This window comes from Calypte anna, chromosome 3 (assembly GCF_003957555.1).
Source record: "Calypte anna isolate BGI_N300 chromosome 3, bCalAnn1_v1.p, whole genome shotgun sequence".
Classification (NCBI taxonomy): Eukaryota; Metazoa; Chordata; class Aves; order Apodiformes; family Trochilidae; genus Calypte; species Calypte anna.
The window spans coordinates 9569737-9593149 of record NC_044246.1 but is presented as its reverse complement, the minus strand read 5'-3'; the positions used below and the strand labels follow the sequence as shown (position 1 = coordinate 9593149).

At 45.6% G+C, this 23413-nt stretch overlaps 1 protein-coding gene and 1 long non-coding RNA gene across 2 annotated transcripts in view; one reads left to right on the top strand and one right to left on the bottom strand.

Annotated features, from left to right (window-relative positions):
• KIF26B (kinesin family member 26B) overlaps positions 1-3878 on the bottom strand; it is a 276130-nt gene extending 272252 nt beyond the window's left edge. The window contains exons 1-2 of the mRNA XM_030448683.1: positions 3772-3878; positions 3130-3531 (exon numbers count right to left, since the gene is read on the bottom strand). Of these exons, the coding sequence (XP_030304543.1) occupies positions 3130-3531; positions 3772-3834 (465 nt within the window). The 5' untranslated portion in view covers positions 3835-3878. The remainder of the gene's footprint in view (positions 1-3129; positions 3532-3771) is intronic.
• LOC115598156 lies at positions 3342-4754 on the top strand. Its single transcript, XR_003987434.1, has 4 exons — positions 3342-3471; positions 3822-3987; positions 4085-4164; positions 4264-4754. It is a non-coding gene; the product is annotated as an uncharacterized LOC115598156 (long non-coding RNA).
• The last annotated feature ends 18659 nt before the right edge of the window (positions 4755-23413 follow it).

The window sequence follows — 23413 nt, the reverse complement described above, 5'->3', positions numbered from 1 at the left end:
CAACACTATCAATGAGTTAGTCAGAAGCAGTTTGCTGTAAGTGAAGTGTGGCTTTTTCTGTATTGAATGCAAAGCTTCAATACACAGCTACACACATAAAGCCTGCTCTGTTTATGCAGCAATTAAGTGTACTACTACACTTTGCAGATATACACAAACCATTACATGATTAGACACTGGAGGAAATATCTGTGGGTTCACATTAGGATAAATTATTGGAGAATCCAGTATATATTCTAGATATATGTTAAAACACAGCCTCATATTCTGCTTCTGCTGCAATACTCAATAGCCAGGGTTATAAACATTTCTGAACACAGTATAAATATGAAACGTGCCAGACTGTATTTATAATGCTAATGGAACTTCAAGGCTGTCTTCAACAGCACCAACAAAATTCATCCTGAAAGTCAGCTAAATCTACATGACTGGAGGATGGCTGATATATTTTAAATGTTCTATTTAATTGTTCTGACAAAGGCATTCTGCCAGATAGCTGCATCCTACTGAGCACCAGAGTCTTGAACTGTAAAATATTTTGCAAGTTCTGAGGGAATACCCAGAACCAAGCATGTGATCTGTTCCTTCTTCCACTGAACTCAATAGCAGGATCAACTCTAGCTCCCCCAAAACCTATTCCCATTAACATTAATCAAGAGCAGACCTCATAGGACCCTGAAAAAGTGCCAGCTGCACAGCACAGTCAACTCCAGCCACAATCCAAACTGAAGTAACTTTTCTCCAGGTACATGCCAAGTTTCCACATGCTTGCAGGAGACCCTATACCTCAGGCCCTGCCTGAGCTGGCAGAGCCAATGCTCTGCTTTCTCCTAAGCAGACACTGATCACACTGACCAGAGGGTGCCAGCAACAACAAACTTGCAAGACTGGCACAGCACACCCAATCCAAAGAAGTCAGTGGCACTAGCCACAGGATTTTTATGCTGCATCACCTAGACCGAAGCCATACTGTGCTGGGTGCTGAATGCAGAAATCCCAAGCTCATAAAGTTATTAAAAGTTGCAGATGAGGCAGAAAGGACACGAGCAAAGGAGGTTTCTGCAAATAGCCACAGCCAGGAAGCACCCACCTGTGGAAGGGAACAGTGTACAACAGTACCTCAAGAAGACCAATCCTGCAAAGTACTATCAAGCATAGCAAATCATGTAGAGGGTCCCATATGTAGAGGGCCTGCAAAGACCTCTCTACATGTGCCTCTTTCATTTCCCCTACATGCACACATTGGAGAGCAATGGCTTTGTAAGTGGCACTCCTATAGAGCTGCAAAGTATGGAAAGGAGGTATAAGAATTAAAAAGAAGGCATGTACAGGGGCTAAAAGCAGAGAAGCAAAGCTTACTCCTGCCATGGACAAAGACTGGCCTATACTACACCATCAGCCAAACAAAGTGAACAACAGAACAAATAACACTTGTTACCCTTGTGTTACTAACATCTCAGGAAGGCTTGGAGAGGCAACAACTACCACTATCTCAGTAAGAGAAAATTTGTCAATTTCTATTTAACATTGTGCAAGGGACACAAAGCCTTGATGCTGATGTTTTATCCTTCCTCCACTACCAATCTCAATTACTCTACTGACTTCTATATCTGTATCAGTAATTTTCCACCTATACCAACAACTGGTAACCGCTGCCAAATCCCATCCTGAAATTTGTGAAGATTTTGGTTCAGGGCTTCTTTCCAGGGAAGCAACCATGTATTAATATGGTTAAATTGACTATTAATTTTAGTGGTTCCACCTTTCTCTTTTGATTAATAATTCAGTTAAATCAGACCTTGAGACAAGGTAACAAGCCCTTGAGCCTTTTGTTCAAGACAGCCAACTCCCTCTCAAACAGAACATAAATAAATAATGGAGAGTATAACACAACAGCAATACCAGGGACCCTTTCTAAGCAGTTCAGCTCTTTTTTTATGATACTGCTTTTATTGTAACCACTAATGAAAACTCTTTGAAGTGGAAGAGTAAATATTATCATTTGATAGTACCTGGACCCAAAAGGGCAAACAAAATTGCATTGTATTACATTCTAGGAGCTGTAGACCTATTCACAATATAACACTCACAGGGTTGCTATGGAGGAACCCAATGCTTACTATTTTGGTAGCAAGGGGTCAGCCACAGGCTGCTGGTCTCTCTCTTAGGGCTGTTAGCCTTAATCTTTATATGCACAACAAATAGGGAAAACAAAATCAAAGCCAAACAAAACAAACCCAAGGAATTTCCGAGTATGCCTTTGGAGGTACCAGATTCCCCAATAGAGGCAGAAAGCAGACTTGCAATTCTATCCATTATAAGTCAGCTCTTAAAACCTGAGTCTGTATTTCAGAATGATTCCATGCTCTTAAGGCATGGAATTATTCAACTCAATACTCAGGGCCCAGTAGCTTCAAGTGTTTTCAAGTCCTCTTATTAAAAATAAATAAATAAACAAAACGTCTAGTGTTTATGAGTAAGAAAGAATCATCACAAATTTGTCTTTGCTTTAGTGATACTCTAGAGAGCTGGCTTCAATGCCACAGTCTGCCATCACCACCTCCTTGGGTGACCTTTGGGTTCATGTAGCATTTCAATGCCTCTTCTGAACCTGGAGCTACTGGAGGGTCTCTGCTGCACCTGGCCCCACAACAGAAGTATAAACCATGTGCATCAGACCATACACACCTTACCACTAAGTTGACTGCCAAGTCTCAGGATATTTTGTAAATCCATCTTGTAAGGATCAAAGACAGCAAATCGGACTCCCATGTGGCACTCCCACCCTTGCTTGCCCCTCACTGGGAAGAAGAGCAATTACATGAGGAAATCACCACACAAAACTACTATCAGTACAATGAAAAAGTGAGGCAAGGAGCAAGATCCAGGAAATGTCAGAAAGACCCCTCCAAAGCCTAGCATCCCTCAGGAGAGAGAGAGATGCCCGTCTCCACCGGACACGGAAGGAGGGGAAAAAGGGGGGAATAAGAGCAAGAAAACTAAATAAACCCTAAAACCCTCAGCGGTAACAGTGGCAGAAGGAAGCTCAGTTAACCTATAGCCCCAACGAAGGGCCGACCAGCAGCCCCAGCAGCCCCCCGCTCCGCTCCGCCTCAGCCCCTGGCTCACCTTGCTGCTGACGGGCCCGGGGATGAGGAGCTTCAGCGCCTGCCTCTTCAGCTCCGCCAGGCGGGCGTTGCAGTGCTCGCACCAGACGCCGCGGTCGGAGCCCGGTGAGGAGCCGCCGCCGCTGCCGGAGCCCGGCGAGCCGGTGCCAAAACCCGGCGAGCCACCCAGCGAGCCGGGAGAGCTGGTGCCGATGCCGGGTGAGGCGGGTCCCGGCGAGCCAGTGAAGGAGCCCGGCGAGGAGGTGCCGGAGCCGGGGGACGGGGTGCCGGAGGAGCCCAGGGCAGAGCCGGCTCCCTCCGGGGCCGGACGACTCCCAGCCCGGGACTCCTCGTACGCCTTCCGGTACCAGCTCTCGGGGGAGAAGGGGGCGGCGGGCTTGGTGGGGGAGCAGGGGTCGGTCACCTGGAGCGGGAGAAGGAGCAGCGGGTCAGGCAGCAGGCCCGGTGGCGCCGGCAAGTTTCGCTCGGACGCTCCGCGCCTCGCCCGCCCCCGCGGGGCACCCGGGGCCACCGCCCCGCACCGGGAAAGCTGTGCGGGGAGGGGGCGACAGCTGGCGGCGCCGGTGACCGCCGGGACAAGGGCGCGGGAGCCCCGACACGGCGGTGGTCACCGCTCCGAGCCACCCCTTCGCCGACAACTTACCCCGTATTTTCTGCTCCGCGTCGTGACAGCAATCCTCTCCTTATTTCCAGCCACTGAATTCATGGTGGCTTCACAGCGCCGCAGGGGAATTTCCTACAGGTTTCCCAGTCCGCATCCGAAGGAAATAGCCGATCCCGGGAAGTGCTCCGCAGAGCGGGCAGGGTGCTCCCTCCGCCGGGCGCAGCCTCCGCCGCGATCACTCAGCCCCGCAACACCGTCAGTTCTCGGGAAAACGCTTAGGGCTGGGGTTTTCTCCCGGTCGGTTTTTCCTCATTGTCTTCCCTCTCATTCCCTTACAACCTTGTATTCACAGAAACAGCCACATCCAGAGCAGGAGCATTGCCCCCGGCAGGCAGCACACAGCTCTCCTCCACAAGAGGTGAAGCATCCAAGGTAGGTTTAGGAAGGTGGAAGAGGGAGCTGGAGCCGCGCTGTCCCCAGCCGCGGCTCTTCCTGCTGCCGCTACAGCGGCAACTTGTTTCTCTCACCAAGGTTTGTAACTGAGTTAAAAGAAATCCTCCAAAAATATCGGGATCCAGGCTCTGGGAGGAGCCTCCGCGTCCCTTGCAGCCAATATCCTCCTGCCCATTTGTGCCTGACAGTTTTACAAGGGAATGGAATGAAGAGCGGGACTGCGGCTCCCTGTGCGCTCCCCGGTCAGCGGCGGAGCTGCAGGGCCGGGGGCTGTGCGCAGACTGCCAGAGCCTCACCGTGGGTCTGCGCGGTGCCTGCGGTGCCTCCGCTGCCAGGAGGGTCCATTTTATTTTGCAGTATTTCTTGATTGACGTCTGAGATTTCTCCCCTCTCCTTGATAAGGGCGGGCAGGCGGGGGGAAACCTTGTTGCTTCCACCGCAGTTATTGGTTAGTTGCCGCTATTCAGGGCTTTAATGAACATGACTTCACAAGTGTTCCCAATCCTCCCTAAATAACTAGGAAAGAAAAGAAAGCTGTATTTATGTCAGTCACTGGCATCTCTTTCCCGTCTTGTAATTTTACGTGTGTTAATTTAACTTGCAGTCAAAGGCATAATAAATTGATCTCTTAATGAAATTCTACAAAGTTGCGTCCCCATTAATCTTTCCTTTCTAATTATGATTTATTTCATATAGATCTAGTTACATATCCTTTTTTTTATTTCAAATCTTCCAGATAGAAAAATCATCTCTAATCAATCTTCTTCCTCACAACAAGTTGCCGATTTTCTCAGAAATGGATTCAATAAAGAGCTAAATGTCAGATCCCCTAATAGGGTCCATAACATGGATGGGTTGATGAAACAGAGAGGGCAGAACAATCAGGGAACTTCCATCCTCCTTTCTACCTTCCGATTGTTACATCCATATAAATGCATCCTTTAAGCATCCCTAATGTACCCGGGCTGTTACAGCTGTGAGGAAAGATAATCAGCTATAGAATCTCCCATTGCCTTTCTCTTTTCATACTCTTCCTGTAGCAGAGATATGTAAGATGCTCTGCTGCATTTTTACTTCACTAGGTTATCACCCTTAAGAGTGGGAGAGCCACTTCTCATCTGGTTAAATAAGCTTTAATCTAAAGCTGACAAATGCCTTGCTGCCCAAGTTAACCAGGCTGCCTCAGTACAAAAAACTGGCCAAAGGGCAAAATAAAGGAGTTGCAGCGTGGCTCCAAGTGCATGTAAATGGGTTTCACATAACGGTGCACGCAGAGATCCCGTGGGTCGTTCTGTAGACAGACGTGATAGGGATGACAAAGTAATGCAGAAAATGCTGTGCCACAGCGGCTCAGAGCAGGTATGCTCCCCAGGCCCCCGGATACTGATGGCAGGAGGCCACACGCCACTTACACCACGATGTGTAAATGCTCATTTTCTGGCCCTAGCAGTTCTGGTGGTGAAGTGGCAGATTCGCTTTGTTTTTCAGCAGACCTTTAATTACCAAGCTGATAGCTATGCCTGGCTAACCACATCTGCTCTGCCAGGGATCATCATCCCCCGCGCAAGGGCACGCCTGCTTCAGGAGCCGATGGTTACCCTGTGGGCAAGGGGCAGCAGCTGACAACTTCCAAACTGCTGAGCAGGGACCGGTCGGGACGGGGAGGCTGAGCTCTGCCAGCACCCAAGCCTCCCCTTTCTCCACAGATCCTCGGGCTCCGGGCAGTGCGCGGACCCCCGACGGTTCAGGCAGCGCTAGCGAGGCAGCACCTCACTCACAGCAAACCCAGTGAGGCAGGAGGAACAAAACGGCCTTTACAGACTGCGAGGCTCCTGGCGGGGGGAACAGTGGAGGGCAAGAAGGGGAGCACAGGAAGCGATGCGGACTGCGAGTGAACGCGTTCCCCCCCTCACCTCGGCCGTCAGGCGAGGGACGGCTACCGCCTCCGAGTCCCCAGAGCCCCCGCCGCGCCCCAGCCTCTCCCCGCCGCGGGGCGCGTTAAACCGTTAAACCGCCGATCCGCCCCCCACCCAGGGAGGGAAGGGGGAGAGGAGGTGCAGGGTGGTGCGGGGTACGTCCGCGTGACCCCCCCCCCCCCCGGCTGTGCGGGGCGGGGCGCACGCGGCGCTGCGGCTTTGGCGGGCGGCGAGCGCCCTCTGCCGGCGGGAGCCGTGCCGGCTCGGCGGGATGCGGGGCAGGAGGCGGCAGCGGACCCGGCCCAGTTCGGGTGCCGGCGGGCAAGGCAGGCAGCTCCGCTGGGGCACGGGATGCGTGAGGGACAGTGAGCAGCGCCGCCTCTCCTTCAGAGAAATAAAATTTACCAGAACAATAGCGTGGGCTTTGTATGTGGATTTTTCTCTACGTACATACTTTTTTTTTAATTTATTATTATTAATTTGTAGCACTGCTCTCTGGTACCAGACCAGTGGTGGAAATCCGAGGAGTTGTTCAGATAAGCAGAGTTCTTGTTCCGTAGCTGCGTGCCTTTGCTGAGCGATGCCAGCAGCACATCCATGGTGGAAATGAATTAATGTGTGAAAAATCCTGGCCTGGAATATTAAACCCATGTTTGAAGGGCTCATGGAGCACCCTGGGCAGGGCAGGACTTGCAGTGTGTTTACACTAAGAGGCGGGATTGAATCATCATAGAATCATAGAATCATAGAATTGGCTGGGTTGGAAGGGACCTCAGAGATCATCGAGTCCAACCGTTGATCCACTACTGCTGCGGTTGCTAGACCATGGCACCGAGTGCCACATCCAGTCTCTTTTTAAGTATCTCCAGGGATGGAGAATCCACTATTTCCCTGGGCAGCCCATTCCAATGTCTGATCACCCTCTCCATAAAGAAATTCTTTCTAATGTCCAACCTAAACCTCCCCTGGCACAACTTGAGACCGTGTCCTCTTGTCTTGCTAAGAGTTGCCTGGGAAAAGAGACCAACACCAACCTGGCTCCAACCTCCTTTCAGGGAGTTGTAGAGAGTGATGAGGTCTCCCCTGAGCCTCCTCTTCTCCAGGCTGAACACCCCCAGCTCCCACAGTCTCTCCTCATAAGACTTGTGCTGGATCCCTTCACCAGCCTGGTTGCCCTCCTTTGGACCCCCTCCAGGACCTCAATCTCCTTCCTGAACTGAGGGGCCCAGAACTGGACACAGTACTTGAAGTGTGGCCTCACCAGTGCTGAGTACAGGGGCAGAATCACTTCCTTGGACCTGCTGGCCATGCTGTTCCGGATACAGGCCAGGATGCCATTGGTCTTCTTGGCCACCTGGGCACACTGCTGGCTCATGTTCAGCTTCTTGTCAATCCAAGCTGGTTAGAAGCTGGTTAGAAAGCTGGGGAGGGACTTTCCACAAGGGTATGTGGCATGGGGATGAGGGGTGATGGTTTGAAGCTTGGAGAGGTGGATTTAGGTCAGACATTAGGGATAAATTCTTTGCTGCAAGGGTGATGAGATGCTGGGACAGGTTGCCCAAGGAAGTTGTGGCTGCCCCTTTGCCAGGTTTGATGGGGCTTTAAGAATCCTGGTCCCTGCCCATGTAGAGGTGTTGGAACGGGATAATCTTTAAGGTCCCTTCAGACCCAAACCATTCTGCGCTTCTGTGAAAAGCCCACGTTCTCTGGACTGGGGTGATCTGGCTCCTCTGGGCTGTCAGGTCATGTCTTTATCCAGGGTTGGGCTCCTCCAGGGCTTTTAGAATAGGAGATATTGCCTCCCTGGCAGGACCACAGTAACACAGCTCCTCTGCCCCACCACTCCCAGGGAATCAGACCCTACCAATGTGCAGACTTGTGCCCTGCTCCCCCTGAGACCTGGGCTGGATGCCTGCCCTCAGCCACCTCCCGCCCACCCTGCACCAGTTGTCCTGCCTGCTGCCCAGCTGATGGCTAAGTTTGGTTTGACGTGCAGAAGTAGGGTTATGAGTGTTAAGGAGGAAGAACACGACCAGTCAGGAAATTAAGACTTCAGGACGTGGTGAAATTGTCATTTGAGCCTGAAGAGTCTCAGTAGCAAAATTCCATTTTCTCACCTCTTGGGTTTGTGGGGAACTGTAAAGAAGGTGCCACTGAGCTTTTGCAACTTGCAGTCTTGCGTGGCTTCACTGGCCAATTCCTGAGCAATGGCTCTGTTGCTGTTGGATCAGCTCTCCCCCCTGACAGGTGTCAGTATTTACTGATGTTTTGGGTCATTCAAGAAAGGCTTTATTGAATCTTGAGGATTTTTGGAAGCTGAGATGTTCTCTGGTTGGAGGTATTTTGCTGCTGAAATCTTTCCAGTTTGGGTTATTTTGTGCTGGCCAAAGTTCAGGACACTATGGTATCACTCCAGCAAGAAGCTCTGCTAGGAATCCTTTCTCTGTGTTAAACACCTTCTCCTCTGACAAGCACCAAAGTATAGCATTCTCACTCATTTCAGCCTCCCTTGTGTAGAAATAGACATTTCCTCCTACAGCCCCTCCTGCTCTGTGTGCCCCCTAAGGAAGGACAGAATCTCCAACATGCCAATGACAGGCAGCTACACAGTTACCTCTCAATTTCAAATTTACACATTTCTGCTGTTGTCATAACTGGTAGCCATGGGAATCTGCCTCACCCATAGTCCTGGCAAATCACTTATGCTAGCAGCTCACAAATTAGACTAATTGTTGCTCTTGATTCCAGACAGAGCTGAAAAAATGGGGCTCTTCAGACATTTATAAGTGGACAGGAGCCAAAACCTTGGGTCCGGGCATAAGTATCAGACAGATGTTCAAGCAAATGCTGGTCTCAAAGCACTGAAAATGTTATTGATCCCTTATGGACAGTTGTGATCTGTCTTTTAGCTACTACACATACTTACAGTTTCTCCATCACTCTGCAGTGTGTTTGTGGTGTCGTGCAGTCACTCTGCTGCTTCCAGTGGATTTCTTCTGAGTATATCTCTGCGTGGGGGCAATTAAATGAGACCTAGAAGTTTAGCTTCATCACTCAGTTCTGAGATGCTGGCACAGGCCCAGTTCTACCAGTAAACAGCAGCTTATGAAAGCTGGAAATGCTGGGTGTATCAAATAAATCCTTTGAAGTATTCACATTTACAGTAAATCTCAGAATAAAAAAGGTGGCAGCAACTGTAACTCGAAGAGTCATCACTGACTGCACAGAAGCTTTGTTTTCAAGTTTGGTGCTAATAAGTTTAAGTATCAGGTCTTACTTACAATTTTTTAAAAACTTTCCTTGGGGAGATTTGAAACATATGACAGCTCCAATACTTGCTTAAAGCTGCAAATTAATGCACTGGAGTCTGCTGGGAGACATAGCAGAAATTTAAGGCATTTGTAGTAACAGTGACAAAGAGCTAATTGTAAAGATTGAAACAGCTAATTACTAAGACCTACAAATAAAATCACCAGAACTTTTCCACATTGATATATTGCTTCTCTGAAACCTTTCCAGTCCTCTCATCCCCTTGCCAAAGGATTATTTCAGCAAAAAGGTCTGTCAAGAGTGCATTAAGTCCCTTATCCTTTTGCATAGCACACAAAGCGGCAGAAACACACATATCCACAGCCTGAGTATTCTGCAGGACCCCAGGAGTTCCTGCAACAGGAGGAAATCAGCTGTATACACCCTACTGGTGTTTCTCATGTTTGAGGTACTGCTCCTCCTGTAGGATCAGAGATATACTGTGCTCCCAGGGTGGGCTTTTCTACTTGGTCTTGACAATTGCAGAGTATGATATCTTGGAGAATTAAGACTGGGCATTTCCTCCATATGAGCCAGTTCCTGAGTAGCCCAATTTCTAAATCAATCCCAAGATTTATCTTGTGTCTCAGCATAAAAAAAAAAGAAGACTGACACCAGAAAATGTGTACATCTCCTGCTCTGCTACAGTTTCTAGTTCTGGGGGGTGTAACATGGACAGGGAACTCTTTAGGTGGTCCCTACCACAGCTTCTACTTCTTGCTGTTACAAGCAGATCTGCATCAGTACACTTTAAATACACTTTCCCCTACTCCAAGCAACAGCAGTTTTACTTTGAGTTTGACAGGAATATGTTCCCCTGTTTGCTTAGCTCAGCCCTTTTGCCTCAGGGCCGTTGCACATATGTCCAGCCTCTGCTTTCCTTGCTTCACTGAGAGCCTCCTTGAATCTCTCTGTGGTATAAAAGGAAGCCATTTGTGTTCAAATTTGGACAGAGTCTCATTCTGTTGCAAACCAGTTGTCTTTAAATCTCCCCCTTGTCCAATAGCAAAAGCAATCTATTTTCCATGAAGGGCTGTCTGTTTGGATTTATTTTTAATGGAAATTTTTTCTATATCTCAAATGTAAAGTATTTCATAGATTTTTCTAGTAACTGCTTTCATAGTTCTGCCACACAGCACTGCCTACTTTCATAAATCTTTACGTTCTCAGTAAAAATCAATGCCTACTTATTAATACAATATTGATATGTGTTCAGCAAGCAATAAAGGATGCAGTGCCATGCACATACATATACTCACAGAGCGAGGTGACATGGAGAAGCTGAGAGTCATTTTGTGCAGTGGGATGCATTGCAATGACAAGTGTGCAGCCAATTTTAGTTGAGTTCATAAATTCAAATACTGAAATCCGACAGAATCCCATTTTCTGTTACTCAGGCACAGTTAGCATTCATTGCAATCTAGAAATAAGGGCAAGGCTGAAAAATGGATCAAAGGGGGAGTACCTATGAATGCCATAGGTATCACCAAGCCTGATGCAGATTTTACATAGAATAACAACAGAGCAAGAAAATACTGGAGTCACAGGCTCTGAAGGAGAAAGAAGCTTCTAAACCTGAAACCCTGGTTGCCTCTGCTGGCATGTGGAAAAGCCACTGACTGCTGGCTGTGCTGGGCTTGGTGGAGCCACATCCAGGGTAATGATGCAGCAGCACCTGGCATCTGGGGGTTGTGCTGGAAGCCCCTGGTGAAAGCCTCTAGGCGCTGCCCTGGCCTGTGGAGCCCTGCTGAGGGACCCAGGGCAGCCTGAACTGATAGAACCTGGCTCTGACACCCTGCTAGTGATTCTCCCTGAGAGCAGGAAGAGAGATATTTGAGGGCAAAGGATTCCTTTTAAATTTTCTTCAAAGACTCTCTTAGCTACCTCAGGGGTCAAGGAAAAGTGTGTATTCCAAAAGAATAATTCTCAGTAATCTTCTTTGGATAGAAGAGGGGGAAAGATGGTATTAACGGTATTAACAAATAACAGCATTAACAGGAGGAATATAGGCCAACACATGCCAAAGTTAGAAAACAGGCAAAGTGGCTGCTGGAGGGTAGCAAGCACAAAGCCTGTGTGTATGCCTGCTTCACCTGAGAGCCAGGGGCAAGGGCAAGCTGTGCAGATAGCATGGGAAGGGGTAAGCAGAGATAACGCAGCAGAGTGAACAGGCAGCCCAGAGAAACAAACAGGGAAGAATATAGATCATTGCATTTTTATCCTTCATCCTTTCTTGTTGCAGGAGTATCTTCCAGCAGTACAGATCAACAGCAGAGCTGGCATCACAGGCACTGGTCTACCACAGCCTCGAATGTGTAAATGCCTTAAATGGAACACTATATGAAAGGCAGCAGGCGTTCCTCTTCTGCCCCTCAGCTCACCTGAGATGACCTTATTCAACTCAGTGCTCTAAAACCAGAGGATTACTTTCATGGCAACCTATGTCAGAGGTTTTACCTCAGTATGTTCCTGAGATTTTCATAACAGTAGGCACTCCAGATCTGTGAGCATCTGTGTCATCTGAAACTCTTTATCAAATCCTTTTCTGATACATTCCTATTATCATCAAGAGCAGGGTTAAAAGTGAACCTTCCCGCACGCAGATTTCCAAAAATTTTCATGTTCCTTTTTTGTCATACAAAAAAAATCAGCATTCCATGCTGATTGTATTCTTTATAAAGCAACTGCAGAGGGCTAATGACTGGCTTATCTGCCTGCCATTTCCCTCATACCTCTTTGTGTTACCTGCCTCTAGTTTGTCATTGCCTTGAAAGTCACAGTCTGGTCCTTTTATCCCACTTTTCATCAGCTCTCTGGCAGCTGGGAAGGCAGAGCCATGGCTGGCCCTGGAACCTTCTGTGGATGCATGTCAGTGGTCAAGAAAAGGTATCTTCCCTGTCTACCAAAATGAGTTTTTCTCCATCTTATACATGCTCTCCTGCTCTGACTACATGAATAACCCACTGGGGAAATACAGGAGGATTCATGACTGGACCCAGCTGACTGCAGTTTTTATGTCTTTCTCTCAAGGGATGCTGAGAGTTGGCAGCACAGCTCTGAAATGCTCAGACCAGAGGATAAGTCAGGCACGTTTGTTCCTCAGATGGACACTGTGAGGCCGGTGCTCTGGGTGAGCATGGCTTGCTGTGCTAGGGAACTTCTTTAGGATTAAACAAAGGAGCAGTCCTGTCACTGAGTAGGGAAGTCAAGTGTGGGGAAGAAAACTCCAACACCCTGTGTGCCCAGGCACATGGGTAAAGTATTGCTCCACAGTTCCAAGGCAGGCACACTCACAGCTTTAGAAGAGTCTCTGTCTGTCCCCTCAAGCTTTGCTCTGTCCCTGGAAGCAACACCAGCAAGGGACATCTGTGTGTGTGCTCAGCAGCATGTCCACCCCACCCTGCTGCCTTAGTGATGTGGCTCTTTTCTGAACCATAACTATTCTGTCAAGTGCCATGACAGAAGGAAAACAATCCCAAACTTCGGTGGCTAGCAATGTAAACACAGCTTCAGAGGTGGACTGGAAGCAACTGATGGGCATTCCTTCCCACTGCTGGAAAACTTTGGGCAGAGTGGAATGCATTACCCTATGTTACCAAGTTCAGCAGACCTGCTTTCTTCTGTTCTTTGGAGAGGGCTTGTCTGCTTGCAAAACTTTTACCAACTAAACAGAAATGGAAGTTTAAATTGCCTGAATAAAATCAGCATGACAATCTTGGATGATTGTTTGGATTTACAGTTCCTGTTACTAGTTAGACCCATTTAGTTGGACCCATGCAAGCAGGTACAAGGGGAACTGGAGAGAGACAGCTTTTTCAGACATAAAGATGCATCAGTCTGACAAAGCCAAATCAATGTAACACCCATAACTCCACTTCTGAAGATGAATATTTTGCAAACAACTGCACTGGTGCAGGAGGAGGTCAGCACTCTTGGTGTGCCCATGGTGTTCCCCAGTGCCTCTTTCCCAGAGGCTTTCCACTCTTCAGATGCATCAAGATGTTTCTTTATGGATAAACAAGGCTCCAGAGTATTTATAATCCCCTACATTTTAATTTGGTTGCTTAGCCTTGTCCATATTAAAGAAATGTTTGCCCATGCAATCAGCTTTACTGAGAATTTTAACTAGTGCTAGCCTCACCACCACATTCACTGCACCATGTCTGATTTGCAATGATGCAATGACATCAATTTACACTAATTAAATTGGTCCAAATCTCCTAGCACAGGCAGGAAGGAAGTTTGGAAAGTGCCTGATGCTGTAGGAGAGTTACACTGCCATTCTGTGACCACGAAGTTTAGGACAGAAGTCAGTTATTCAGTATGAAAATGTGGTGTGCTGCAGTGACAGTTGAGGATGGTCCTGTCTAAAAGTAGAAGGGTGTTCTGGAATTAGCATTGCTAGAGGAGGGCAGGTTTCAGTAACTGAGAAGTTTACTGAGAAGCCTTTAGTGCCAGTATGTTCACACAGTTAATTCTCTAATGAGACTGTAAATTGCAACAGGTCTTTCATGCAAAAGAGATGGAACCTGTGCCCTGGAGCTGGCAAATCCCTATGTGAACATGCTTGGGACACCATCCCACATTGCCAGGAGCTGCTGGGGCTTCGTTACTCCCCAGGAGACAGAGAGTGGGGCTGGGGAGGCACAGGAGGAGAGGATGCCTTGTGGATCCTGAACTCTGGGGTGATGCTGTACTGATCTGTGTTCTTGTTGGCAGCTGGAGGCTGGTGTTGGCTCCTATGTTACTTACAATTTAGTCTGTGGTGCAGTCTTTGCCAAGTGGAAGAGATATTGCAAGCCTGGGAGGGGAGTTCTTTTAAGGTTGTTTACATACAAAGAAATAAACAAACTAGTACCAGTGAGTGGAAGATCTCAAGAGAAATGGAGTGTTTCTGTAGCATAGTAAGTCTGCTTACAACAGGAAAGGAAGAGTGTAGTGATTCTGGCTTTTTTTTCTCTTGGAATAGGTGCACTCTGCCTCAGGGTGGTGAGAGTTGATGTAAGGATCACCCTCTGGAGAAAACGTGTAAGGCTGTATCATTCAGAGAATCTTCATCTTCTTTGGGCTTCAGGCTGATGTACTTATCACAGAGAAAACCATTTTTTGTTGTTAAAAAGTATGGAGAAAGCTCCAGAGGGACCAGAAAGAGTATTGACAAAACTTCTAAAGTTGAACCTGTCCTATTACATGCCACACACATGTGAAGTCATAGTCAGAAAACCTGTATGGAGATACAGCCTGCCCTGCCAGACAGGCACTTGCAAAGGTTGATATCTCAGGAATTTGATTCTCAGAACTGCCTGTAAAGTAAACGTCTTAGGCTGACAAATATAGATGACTGACTTACCTTTTTTTTTCTGTGTATGTCAGGTTTGTCCAGTTGTTCACATTCTTTCACATGCCTGACAGGAACAATTTCCTTTGATTTCAAAAGGAAGGTTGTAACCTTTTAAGAAAGTGTTTTAGGAAGCTGCTCAGGTGCTAAATAATCGGGAAGTGAGGTGTCCATCTGCTTTGAAGAGGTTTTGTTGACTGAGTTTCTGACAAACCAGGAAAAAAAAATTGCTACATATAATTCAGAATGGGCATCTATGGCTATATGGCCACTACAGAATTACTAATTGCCATGTAAATAACAGTACCATGAAGGCTACAAGCTTGCAGATTTCTTCAGGGGAAGATCCTGGTAACATTCAGGAGTCTGGCAGAGAGTGTGTGTGTGTTTCTTTGTGTGGCTCTGTGTTTACCATTTTTTGCTTGAAAGAAAACCACATATGTCTCCCCTAGGATGAGCTGTTTACAATAAAAGCTACCTACCTGCCTAGTCACATGTTGCTGGTTTTGTTTACAGTATACTAAAGAAATGAAACTGGGGTTATTTAGGCATTAGAGTTGCATTCATACTTACTAAGGAGTTATTAAAACTCTAGGAAGTGAAACAAAAAATCATTATAGATACTTACGGTCATTATTTTACATGTGTCTTAATTAGAAGCATTACCTTTAGTGGTTCTGTAAACCAGTCTTGAGCAGAAATTCACATTCCTTTGAGCAAATGGGCCAAGGAAGTGTTTTTAATGGATTACTTCAATGAAGTTACTTTGCCAACTAAACCCAACATCCTCTGTATTCAAGATTGTTCTCCAAGCTTCAGCCACATGAAATAGTGACAACAATAATCCTTAAAACTCAAGAACCTTACAGCTCTTGCCTTCATAAAGGAGGATAACTTGCATATATCGACAGACATTTTTTCTCATGGGGCAGAAGACTAATCCTTAAATTTTTCTGCAAACCTTCTTTAAACAGGTAAGAAGTTCCTGATTTTTAAACAGTGTCTACATGTTCTTATTCAAAATACCTGCCAAGTGGTTGGTGCCAAAATGAGGCAAGTTAATGAGACTTCTTTGCTGGTGCACTTTGACATCACGTTTGTTGCCAGAAAGGGCCCAGGCTACTTCTCTTCCTTCTCAGGCCCAGCTTGGGCCTTGAAGATGTCAATAAGAGGAATATATAAGAAGAACCTCTTAAAGAACCCTGCTAACATGGAAATCACTTCCTTTGACCCATGGACTAACTTGGCAAGCACAGACTGTGCAAGTAAGTAGAACACAGAGCCCAAATTAATGAGTAATTGCAAAAATTGAAACCATTTCTAGTCTGCAAATGTAGCAGTGCATGGCAGATCTATAGATCTGTGGAATTAGCAGGCATCCCAAGTATGCTGTTGACACCACCAGAAGCCCTGCAGAACGAGGCATTCTCTCCAGGAGGAAGGTGGCAGCCAAAGTTATGTTCTTGCATGTGAGCTCTTGGCCCATCCAAGTGCTGCTGGGTAAGGCAGAGCTTTGCTGAACTGTCAGTGTGGGAAATAATGACATCCTTTGGACACACAGCTGTGAGGACAAGCAGGAGAAGATTAGAGAGCAGTCTGGCATTGTTGGTTCCCTGATGTATGGCACATTCCAGAAACCAAGATAGACAACAACAATTCAAAAGAAGTACTAAGTTTTGTAGTTTTTGGAAGTGTGAGATACCTATGCACTACCATGAAATTGGGCAAGTTAACCATATTCCCTAGTTTGCCTTTAGTACAGTTTTTGTTTCCAGTAGACTGCTCTAGCAAAGCAGACTTCATAACAACCCATCAGATTAGACTTCAAGTTACCACCTTGTGGTTCCCTTAACTTGTGCTTGTGCACAATTAGAGACACAAATTAGAGATATAACAACCAAAATGGGGTAGGTACAACAAGGTACAGGTCTCTTCAGCAGTACAGGTATTAATGGGCCACTTGCACAAATCCTGCTCTGTATGTGTAGCTCAGTTATGCACAGTTTTCAAAGAGTTATGCACAGTTTTCTTCTCAACATGATTGCTGGGGAGGTCACTAAATGGGGACATAACCATTCAGATGACTTCAGATTTATATGAAAACAGAGTCTGTGATGGGAACACAGAAGATACAGAGCTTGTTGAATATGATCATGCTGATCATGTTAACTGTGAGCCCCTCTGACAAAGACCTAGAAGATGAGAATTTTAGGCCCTTCCCTAGCATCCTGAGAGGCACCTCTGTGTAGCTGTTTGCAGTACATCCCTCCAGTATGAGAGTCAAGGTTGGTGAAAAACACTGCACTCTCTGTGAGATGGACACAATAAAAGCTGGCACTTTACAGAGTGCTGTAGATTAATGACCTTATTGGTAACATGAAGACAGTAATGAATGTGGAGAGCTTATCTTATTTTTACAACACTGAGTGAATGAGTGTGACTTTCTGCAACCTGGCCTGTTATTAATGGTTTTTTATATATAGTTCATGTTTCTATTGTCAGTGAAGCAGCAGTGGAAGCATGAAAGACTGTTTTCACCTCTGGCACTCTGCTGGGGTATCTGCAGTGGGGTTGTGAGGGGGACAGAGCAAGGCATTCCCTTGAGGCATAGATTTCTTAATGCCTCATCCCAAGGCATAGATTTATTTAATCAACGTACTACCTAAAAATGCCCTGCAAACAGAATCTTATCTGCTGTTCTTAAACAAATATTGTAACACTCAAAGATTTCATCAGTAGAGCAGAAATTTAGTGCAAGCGTTTTGCCTCAGTTTGTTACTGGTTCAGAGCATAACAAAAGGAAAGTGAACTTGCTGGACTCAGCTGGGTGCACATGAGTGCTGGACAAACACTGGGTAATTCCAGTAGAGGAAGGGGAAGAATGCTCCTCTGTTGCCTTTTTTATTATCCTTGTTATAAATTTTCATTGCTGAAAGTTAAGTTACAAAGTTAAATTTTAGCAGTGATGAATGCCTTGTTTCTTCTCTTGCTTCTTGAGATACATTCATTAGCTGATGACCAGATCTGGTTCCCAGCCAGCTGTCTGAAAGGCCAGGCAAGCTTTCTGTGTGCATCTGTGGAAGCTTTTCCCTTTTTCCTACTCCTATTTACCTGCAGTTTCTGATGGTGTCCCTCATAGACCTCACTGATCACAGAAGAATCATGTTTATACAGCATTAATCAGAACTTGACTTCCAACAAAGGACAGTACAACACACATTAAATACAAGTCAGAAAGGCATGTTGTAGTCTTCCACTTAATTTCTGCTTATTTTTATTATTTTTGAGGCTCTTGCTGGAGGGCAGATTATTTTCTATTTCTTTTTTAAATGAAAACTGAGAGTGAGTTTGATCATAAGCTTCTAAAACCAGGGCCTTTACAAATGCAGGCAACTCTGTAAGAGGTATTATAAAATCTTTGTGCCAAGTAGTTTCCCATAGGTGTCAGTGAGAACATATTTTAAAATAAAAACCATAGCACAAGCATCTCTGGAGAAAGGAATATGTGCATTTTTGCCTCTGAATGCTTCACTGGCTATAATTTACTCCTCTCCTGAATTTCCTTGTAGATGCATTCCTTTTACTGAGGTTTCTCTAGTTATTGATCTCCTGAAGTCAGCCCAGGCAGCCACTGTTTCTCTGTGTATTTCAGTTTCTGAATGCAGGTGTTTGTTCTTCTCATTTTGTAGGGACCCTATTTGCCAAGTCTTTGCCTCTGAATTGAACTCCATTTGCCATCTTGATATGAGCATGAAGAAATTGTTCTCTTACTTTAAATGTTTTTTCTGAGCTCATCTTTTTGTAAGCATGCAGTAGTACAGAGCATGAGTGGCACAGGCTATCTTGGATGAGGACTTTGCATGTAAAAGGTGCATGGGTTCAACACACTTAATTGTAGATATTTTTTTTCTAATTTCTATGATCATCCCACTTGCCTGCAGTTCATTCATTCATCATTTCTCCTCATGACTGTATCACTGTGAAGCTTTTGCTACCCAGAGAGAATGGGCAGGGAATGGGCAACGATGTCCAATTTCTGTGTTGTCCTGAGAAAGCAGAAGAGTCTTCCTCTTCACGTTGTGGTTGTACTCTTCCAGCTGACATTGCCTCCTATGGAAACAATTGTTTCTGGCTATCAAAGGCCAGCTAGCATGGCTTCCAAAGAGCTTAAGTTCTTCCACAGTCAGGGACTAACTTCTGTGGGTATAGACCATGCTCCAAACATTTAATTGGTCCTTCCTTCCCGGCACCAAGTGGACAGGTTCTGCACAACCAAGAGAGAGCTTGCAGGAATCCCCTACTAAAACTGTTGTCTCATCCAAAAGATGAGTTAACATTACTCCCCCCTACCTGCTGGATCTCTTATTTTTTTCTTTTTTTTCCTAGGAATGGATTGAGCCAGGGATCCTGTATTCAGTCTGGTCTTCCCACTCTGAGTCATACAGCTTCCACAGGAAGTTCTCCCCTACTGATCTCAACAGCTCATAGGAAAATATCATCTTTAGCAAACTATCTCTAAAACTTTGATGAAGCCCAAAGAGCTAGAGACAGGTTCTCAGTTCTCCATCAAACTGGAGTTGAACTCAAATGCACCTATGTGTTCGGGGGAGCCTCAAAGAATGGCATTTCTTCTCAAGGCAACAACTTAATAACATATGAAAACTGGTTACTGTGCAACTTCACCATATAAATAGATATTTCAACAAAGGTGTCCTTAGAGTTGAACTGCTGTTTTTTTTCTTGACTGATGCTTCAGCTTTTGCAACTAGTTTCCATATGGACTGCACCACATCTTTAGTATTCCATCACTGCAAAACCTAACTAGTGTAATGCATAATACCTGGACAACTTGCATGCATGGAAGACCTCAGATAGTTTCAAATTCTCACATTATCAGCTCAAAAATCACACTTCTAGAAAACCCAAAAACTCCACTCTGGTTATTTTAATGACTAATCTGGTGCCTAGGGAAATACACAGCAGCATACCCCAACATAAAGCTTAGGACCTATTCTGCACTGAAAGATGCTGTTATCTTGGCAGAAAAGAGACTACTTTTGTCAGGAAACAGAAAAAGGCTTTCCTCTGCATGAAACATCTTACTGTTTCCTATTATGCTATCATTTAAGCAAGTATTTGGAAGAGGAACATCTGTTCTAAAAGGGCTTCTAAAAAGAATAGTTCAAGTCCAGGATAAAAGGAATTGGTTTAGTACAGACAAACACAGAAGCAATGTGGTTTTTTAAGGCTGCAGTGTTTCCAGGAAAATGGCAGGAAGAGGTAATTTTAAACCTTGGTGCAATAGCAGCCTAGATTTTACCTTTTATAAGGAAATAATAAGGAAATAATTTATAAGGAAATAATAAGGAAAAGTTTTGTCTGCTGACTCTTGTTAAATTATGCTTGCTTGCATTACTGTAGACAAGAGTTAACTCCCTACTCCCATGGTTTTACATTTTCTATCATTTCAATGACACAACTTGCATGCAGGTTGCACATCTCTGTTACATCTTCCACAGCTGAGGCTTTGCTTAATGAGAATAAAAGGTTTTTACAGTGCCTTGTTAGTCACTGCATTACTGGTCCTGAAGCTCTTCTGCAGACAGAACTCTCTTTGAAATCAATGGGAATTCTGTCTGAATAAGGACTTTGGGATCTGGGCCTCAGGATATAAGTTCTGTTTTCAGTCTTTTGAGCATAATGAATAGCATTTTCTTGGTTTTCAGAACTATACTAATCCAAATAGTAGCCCCAAGGATTCAAAATGAGTTAAACAGGAGAATCTGCTTTGTTTCAACATACATCTTCATTAGCTTCTAAACCAGCACAGTCCTTGTGCCAAGTTCTCACATGCCAAAAAAATACCTCCAATAATAAGATCAGATGTTCAATAGTTGGGTTTATAGTCAAACTTATCGTGGCATGAGTCACTGGGAAACAGAGTTGTGTTAAATGAAAAACAAACATATTTGCTGTGGACTGAGATGCTTAGAAGTTGCCACGTGAATGTACAGCCTGAAACAAATGATATGAAGACTGAGAACTTTATTAATTATAGGACAGGAAGGTCTATAGGCACTGATTTTGGTCAGAACATCACAGTACCAGACGCTGTGCAGATGTTAGAGTTAGTGATACAAAAAAGCTACAGTTCAGGTAAGCAAGACACATATTCCCTGTTTCCTATTCCTTATGATTACTCTGACTTTATACATAGAAATGTCAGCTTGTGAGAAATTATATGGCCTATCCAATACCTCTCACAAAGTCTAGAATGAAACCTGTCTGCTAAGCTGGTGCCTTACCATCAAGGCTACACTCCCCCTTTTACATAGCAATAACTGGATATTACAAGACTTCAGGAAAAAAAAATAAAAATCACAGCTTTCTGCTCCTGTCCCAGCCTTGGCTGGACTCCAGTATGACCCAACAACTTCCTCCTGAAACAGAAGGCCTGGGTTCTTCCTCTTACCTGTGATGAGAATTTTGCCACTGCTGATTTCAGTGGCAATAAGTGTAGATCTGGTGATAAATGACACCCTGCTATGACCAGCTGGTACTGGCTTAGTAAGTGCTGTCAGAGGAAGCAGCAGGGTGTCAGTAGTATGGGGCAGAGCAAAACTGCTCAGTGCTTTCAACCCTCACAGGTTATCATGCAGCTGGATTAACCAAACAAGGTATAAGACAATCAATAGAGTGCAATAAAAGAAAGAAGGGAAAATATTTCAATTTCTTGTTGCCTGAGAAAGGTCCTGAGCAGTGTTAGACCCCTTTTCTCTCCTGTGTGATACAGGTGGGTTAAATGATCCATTACTGGGTTTTTAGTCCAGCCACGCAGGCAGAATAAATTCCTCATTCATAGGATGGTGAAATGGGCAACAGATGGGGAGGACCTTTGGTCCTGGGATGCTGTGATTAATGGAAACTGTCCTGATGGTGGCACCAGTATTTTATGGTGTAACAACAGAAATCATAGGAGGCATTAGTTAGGCATTTTAATCAGGGAAAAGTAAGAGGAATCACTCTGCCAGAGAGAAGTGATGATTTTTCCTTAATAACTGCCTGAAAAAGAGAAAGGAAAAAAAAACCCAGCATAAATAGAGTTCTTCAAAATGTGTTGTCTCTCAACTGTGCTGGCTGTACCCTCCTCACTGTGACTGGGAGGCTGCTGTTAGGTACCCCAAGGTTTTTGGCACCCTTCTCTGGGCTGACTGAGCCCAGCTCCTACAGCCTCTCCTTGCAGGGTGAGTGCTTCAGACCTGACCATCTGGGTGCTCCCCACTGAGGTCCTTCCAGTTTGCCTGGGTCTCTTGCACTGGGAGGCCCCAAGCTGGCCATGGTGTCCAGACACAGTCTAACAAGACCTGAGACAAAAGGGATAAATAATCACTTCCCTTGACCTTCAGCTCTGCTCCTGTCAGTACAGCCCAAGATGCTGATGCCCTCCCTCCCTCCTACAGGACCTCAGGTCCTCTTCTGTAGAGCTGCTCCCCAGGCAGCCAGGACCCAGCCTGCTGTGACACAAGGGTTCCATTCTGCCCAGGGGCAGGGCTCTGCATCTGCCCTTTATGCATTTTGTACGGTCCTTGTTGGGGCATTCCTCCAGCCTGGATAAGCCTCTCCAGATGGCAGTCCTGACCTTGAGTGAACCACTGAAACTCCTGGGGAATAGGACATCTCCATAAACTGTCCCCATTATGCAGCATCAAAGGCACCTAGGAAGGTCAGGGTTACACTGGAAGGGCAGGGTTACATTGGGTGTGCCTACATTGAGCAGGGAACTGCAAAGCTATAAGGTCTGGACTAGTTGAGTTTCTTAACACAGCAGTAACTTGGAGAACAATTCACAGGCTCTTACCTCAGTGAAAACATGGGGGCCTGAGGGTGCACAGGTGAAGAGCCCACTTCCTTCCCCAAGTCCCAGTCCTAATGCTGCCTCTTCTGTGTTTTTGTGGAGGAAGTCCTGCATCTTCTGCTCACAGTCAGTGGAGAATCTAAAACAGCTGTAGCTACAACACAGCAGGTGTAAACATGATGAAGGAAACATAAAAAGCAACATATTACGTAGAATATGAGCAACAGCACTTCCAAATGCAAGTTCAGCAGCTAGAAGAATTTCTCCATAGCATCAGTAAGACTGATGAGAAGGTCTTCACCATATACCAGATACACCCTGACAAAGCTGAGCCTAGTTAATGCCTTCAGCAAGTAAAATCTTGCTCAGCCTACAACTTGCAGCAGTGATGTAAACAGCCTGCTGATTCAGTTCTATTTGTAGATGGTTTCCAGGGTTTGCTTTGATTTCTGTTTTCTTTTTTATCCCTGGATATTGAGCTCCCTTCCCTCTCCCTCCTTCAACTAGGTCAGAAACCCTCTGACTTCCTCGAAATCTTGGCTGTGCTTCCCTGTCTGGATTTAGTCCAGGTGCTAGGTTTGTTCCTCCCCAGAGGCTTCCCAGTGTGATCCACTCGCTTATCTTGGTTCCTGATGTTGAGGGATGAAGCAAAAGAGCCATCAAGGAGAGGCATGTAGAATAAAAACAGATCAAGAATACTGAGCAGAAAAAAGTTCAATTTGCCCACCTCAAAGATAAGGGCAAAGTAATGTATTTTTCCCTTCAAAGTTAGAAAAAGAGAGAGGTTTTTAGTCACAGCGAGATGGTTTC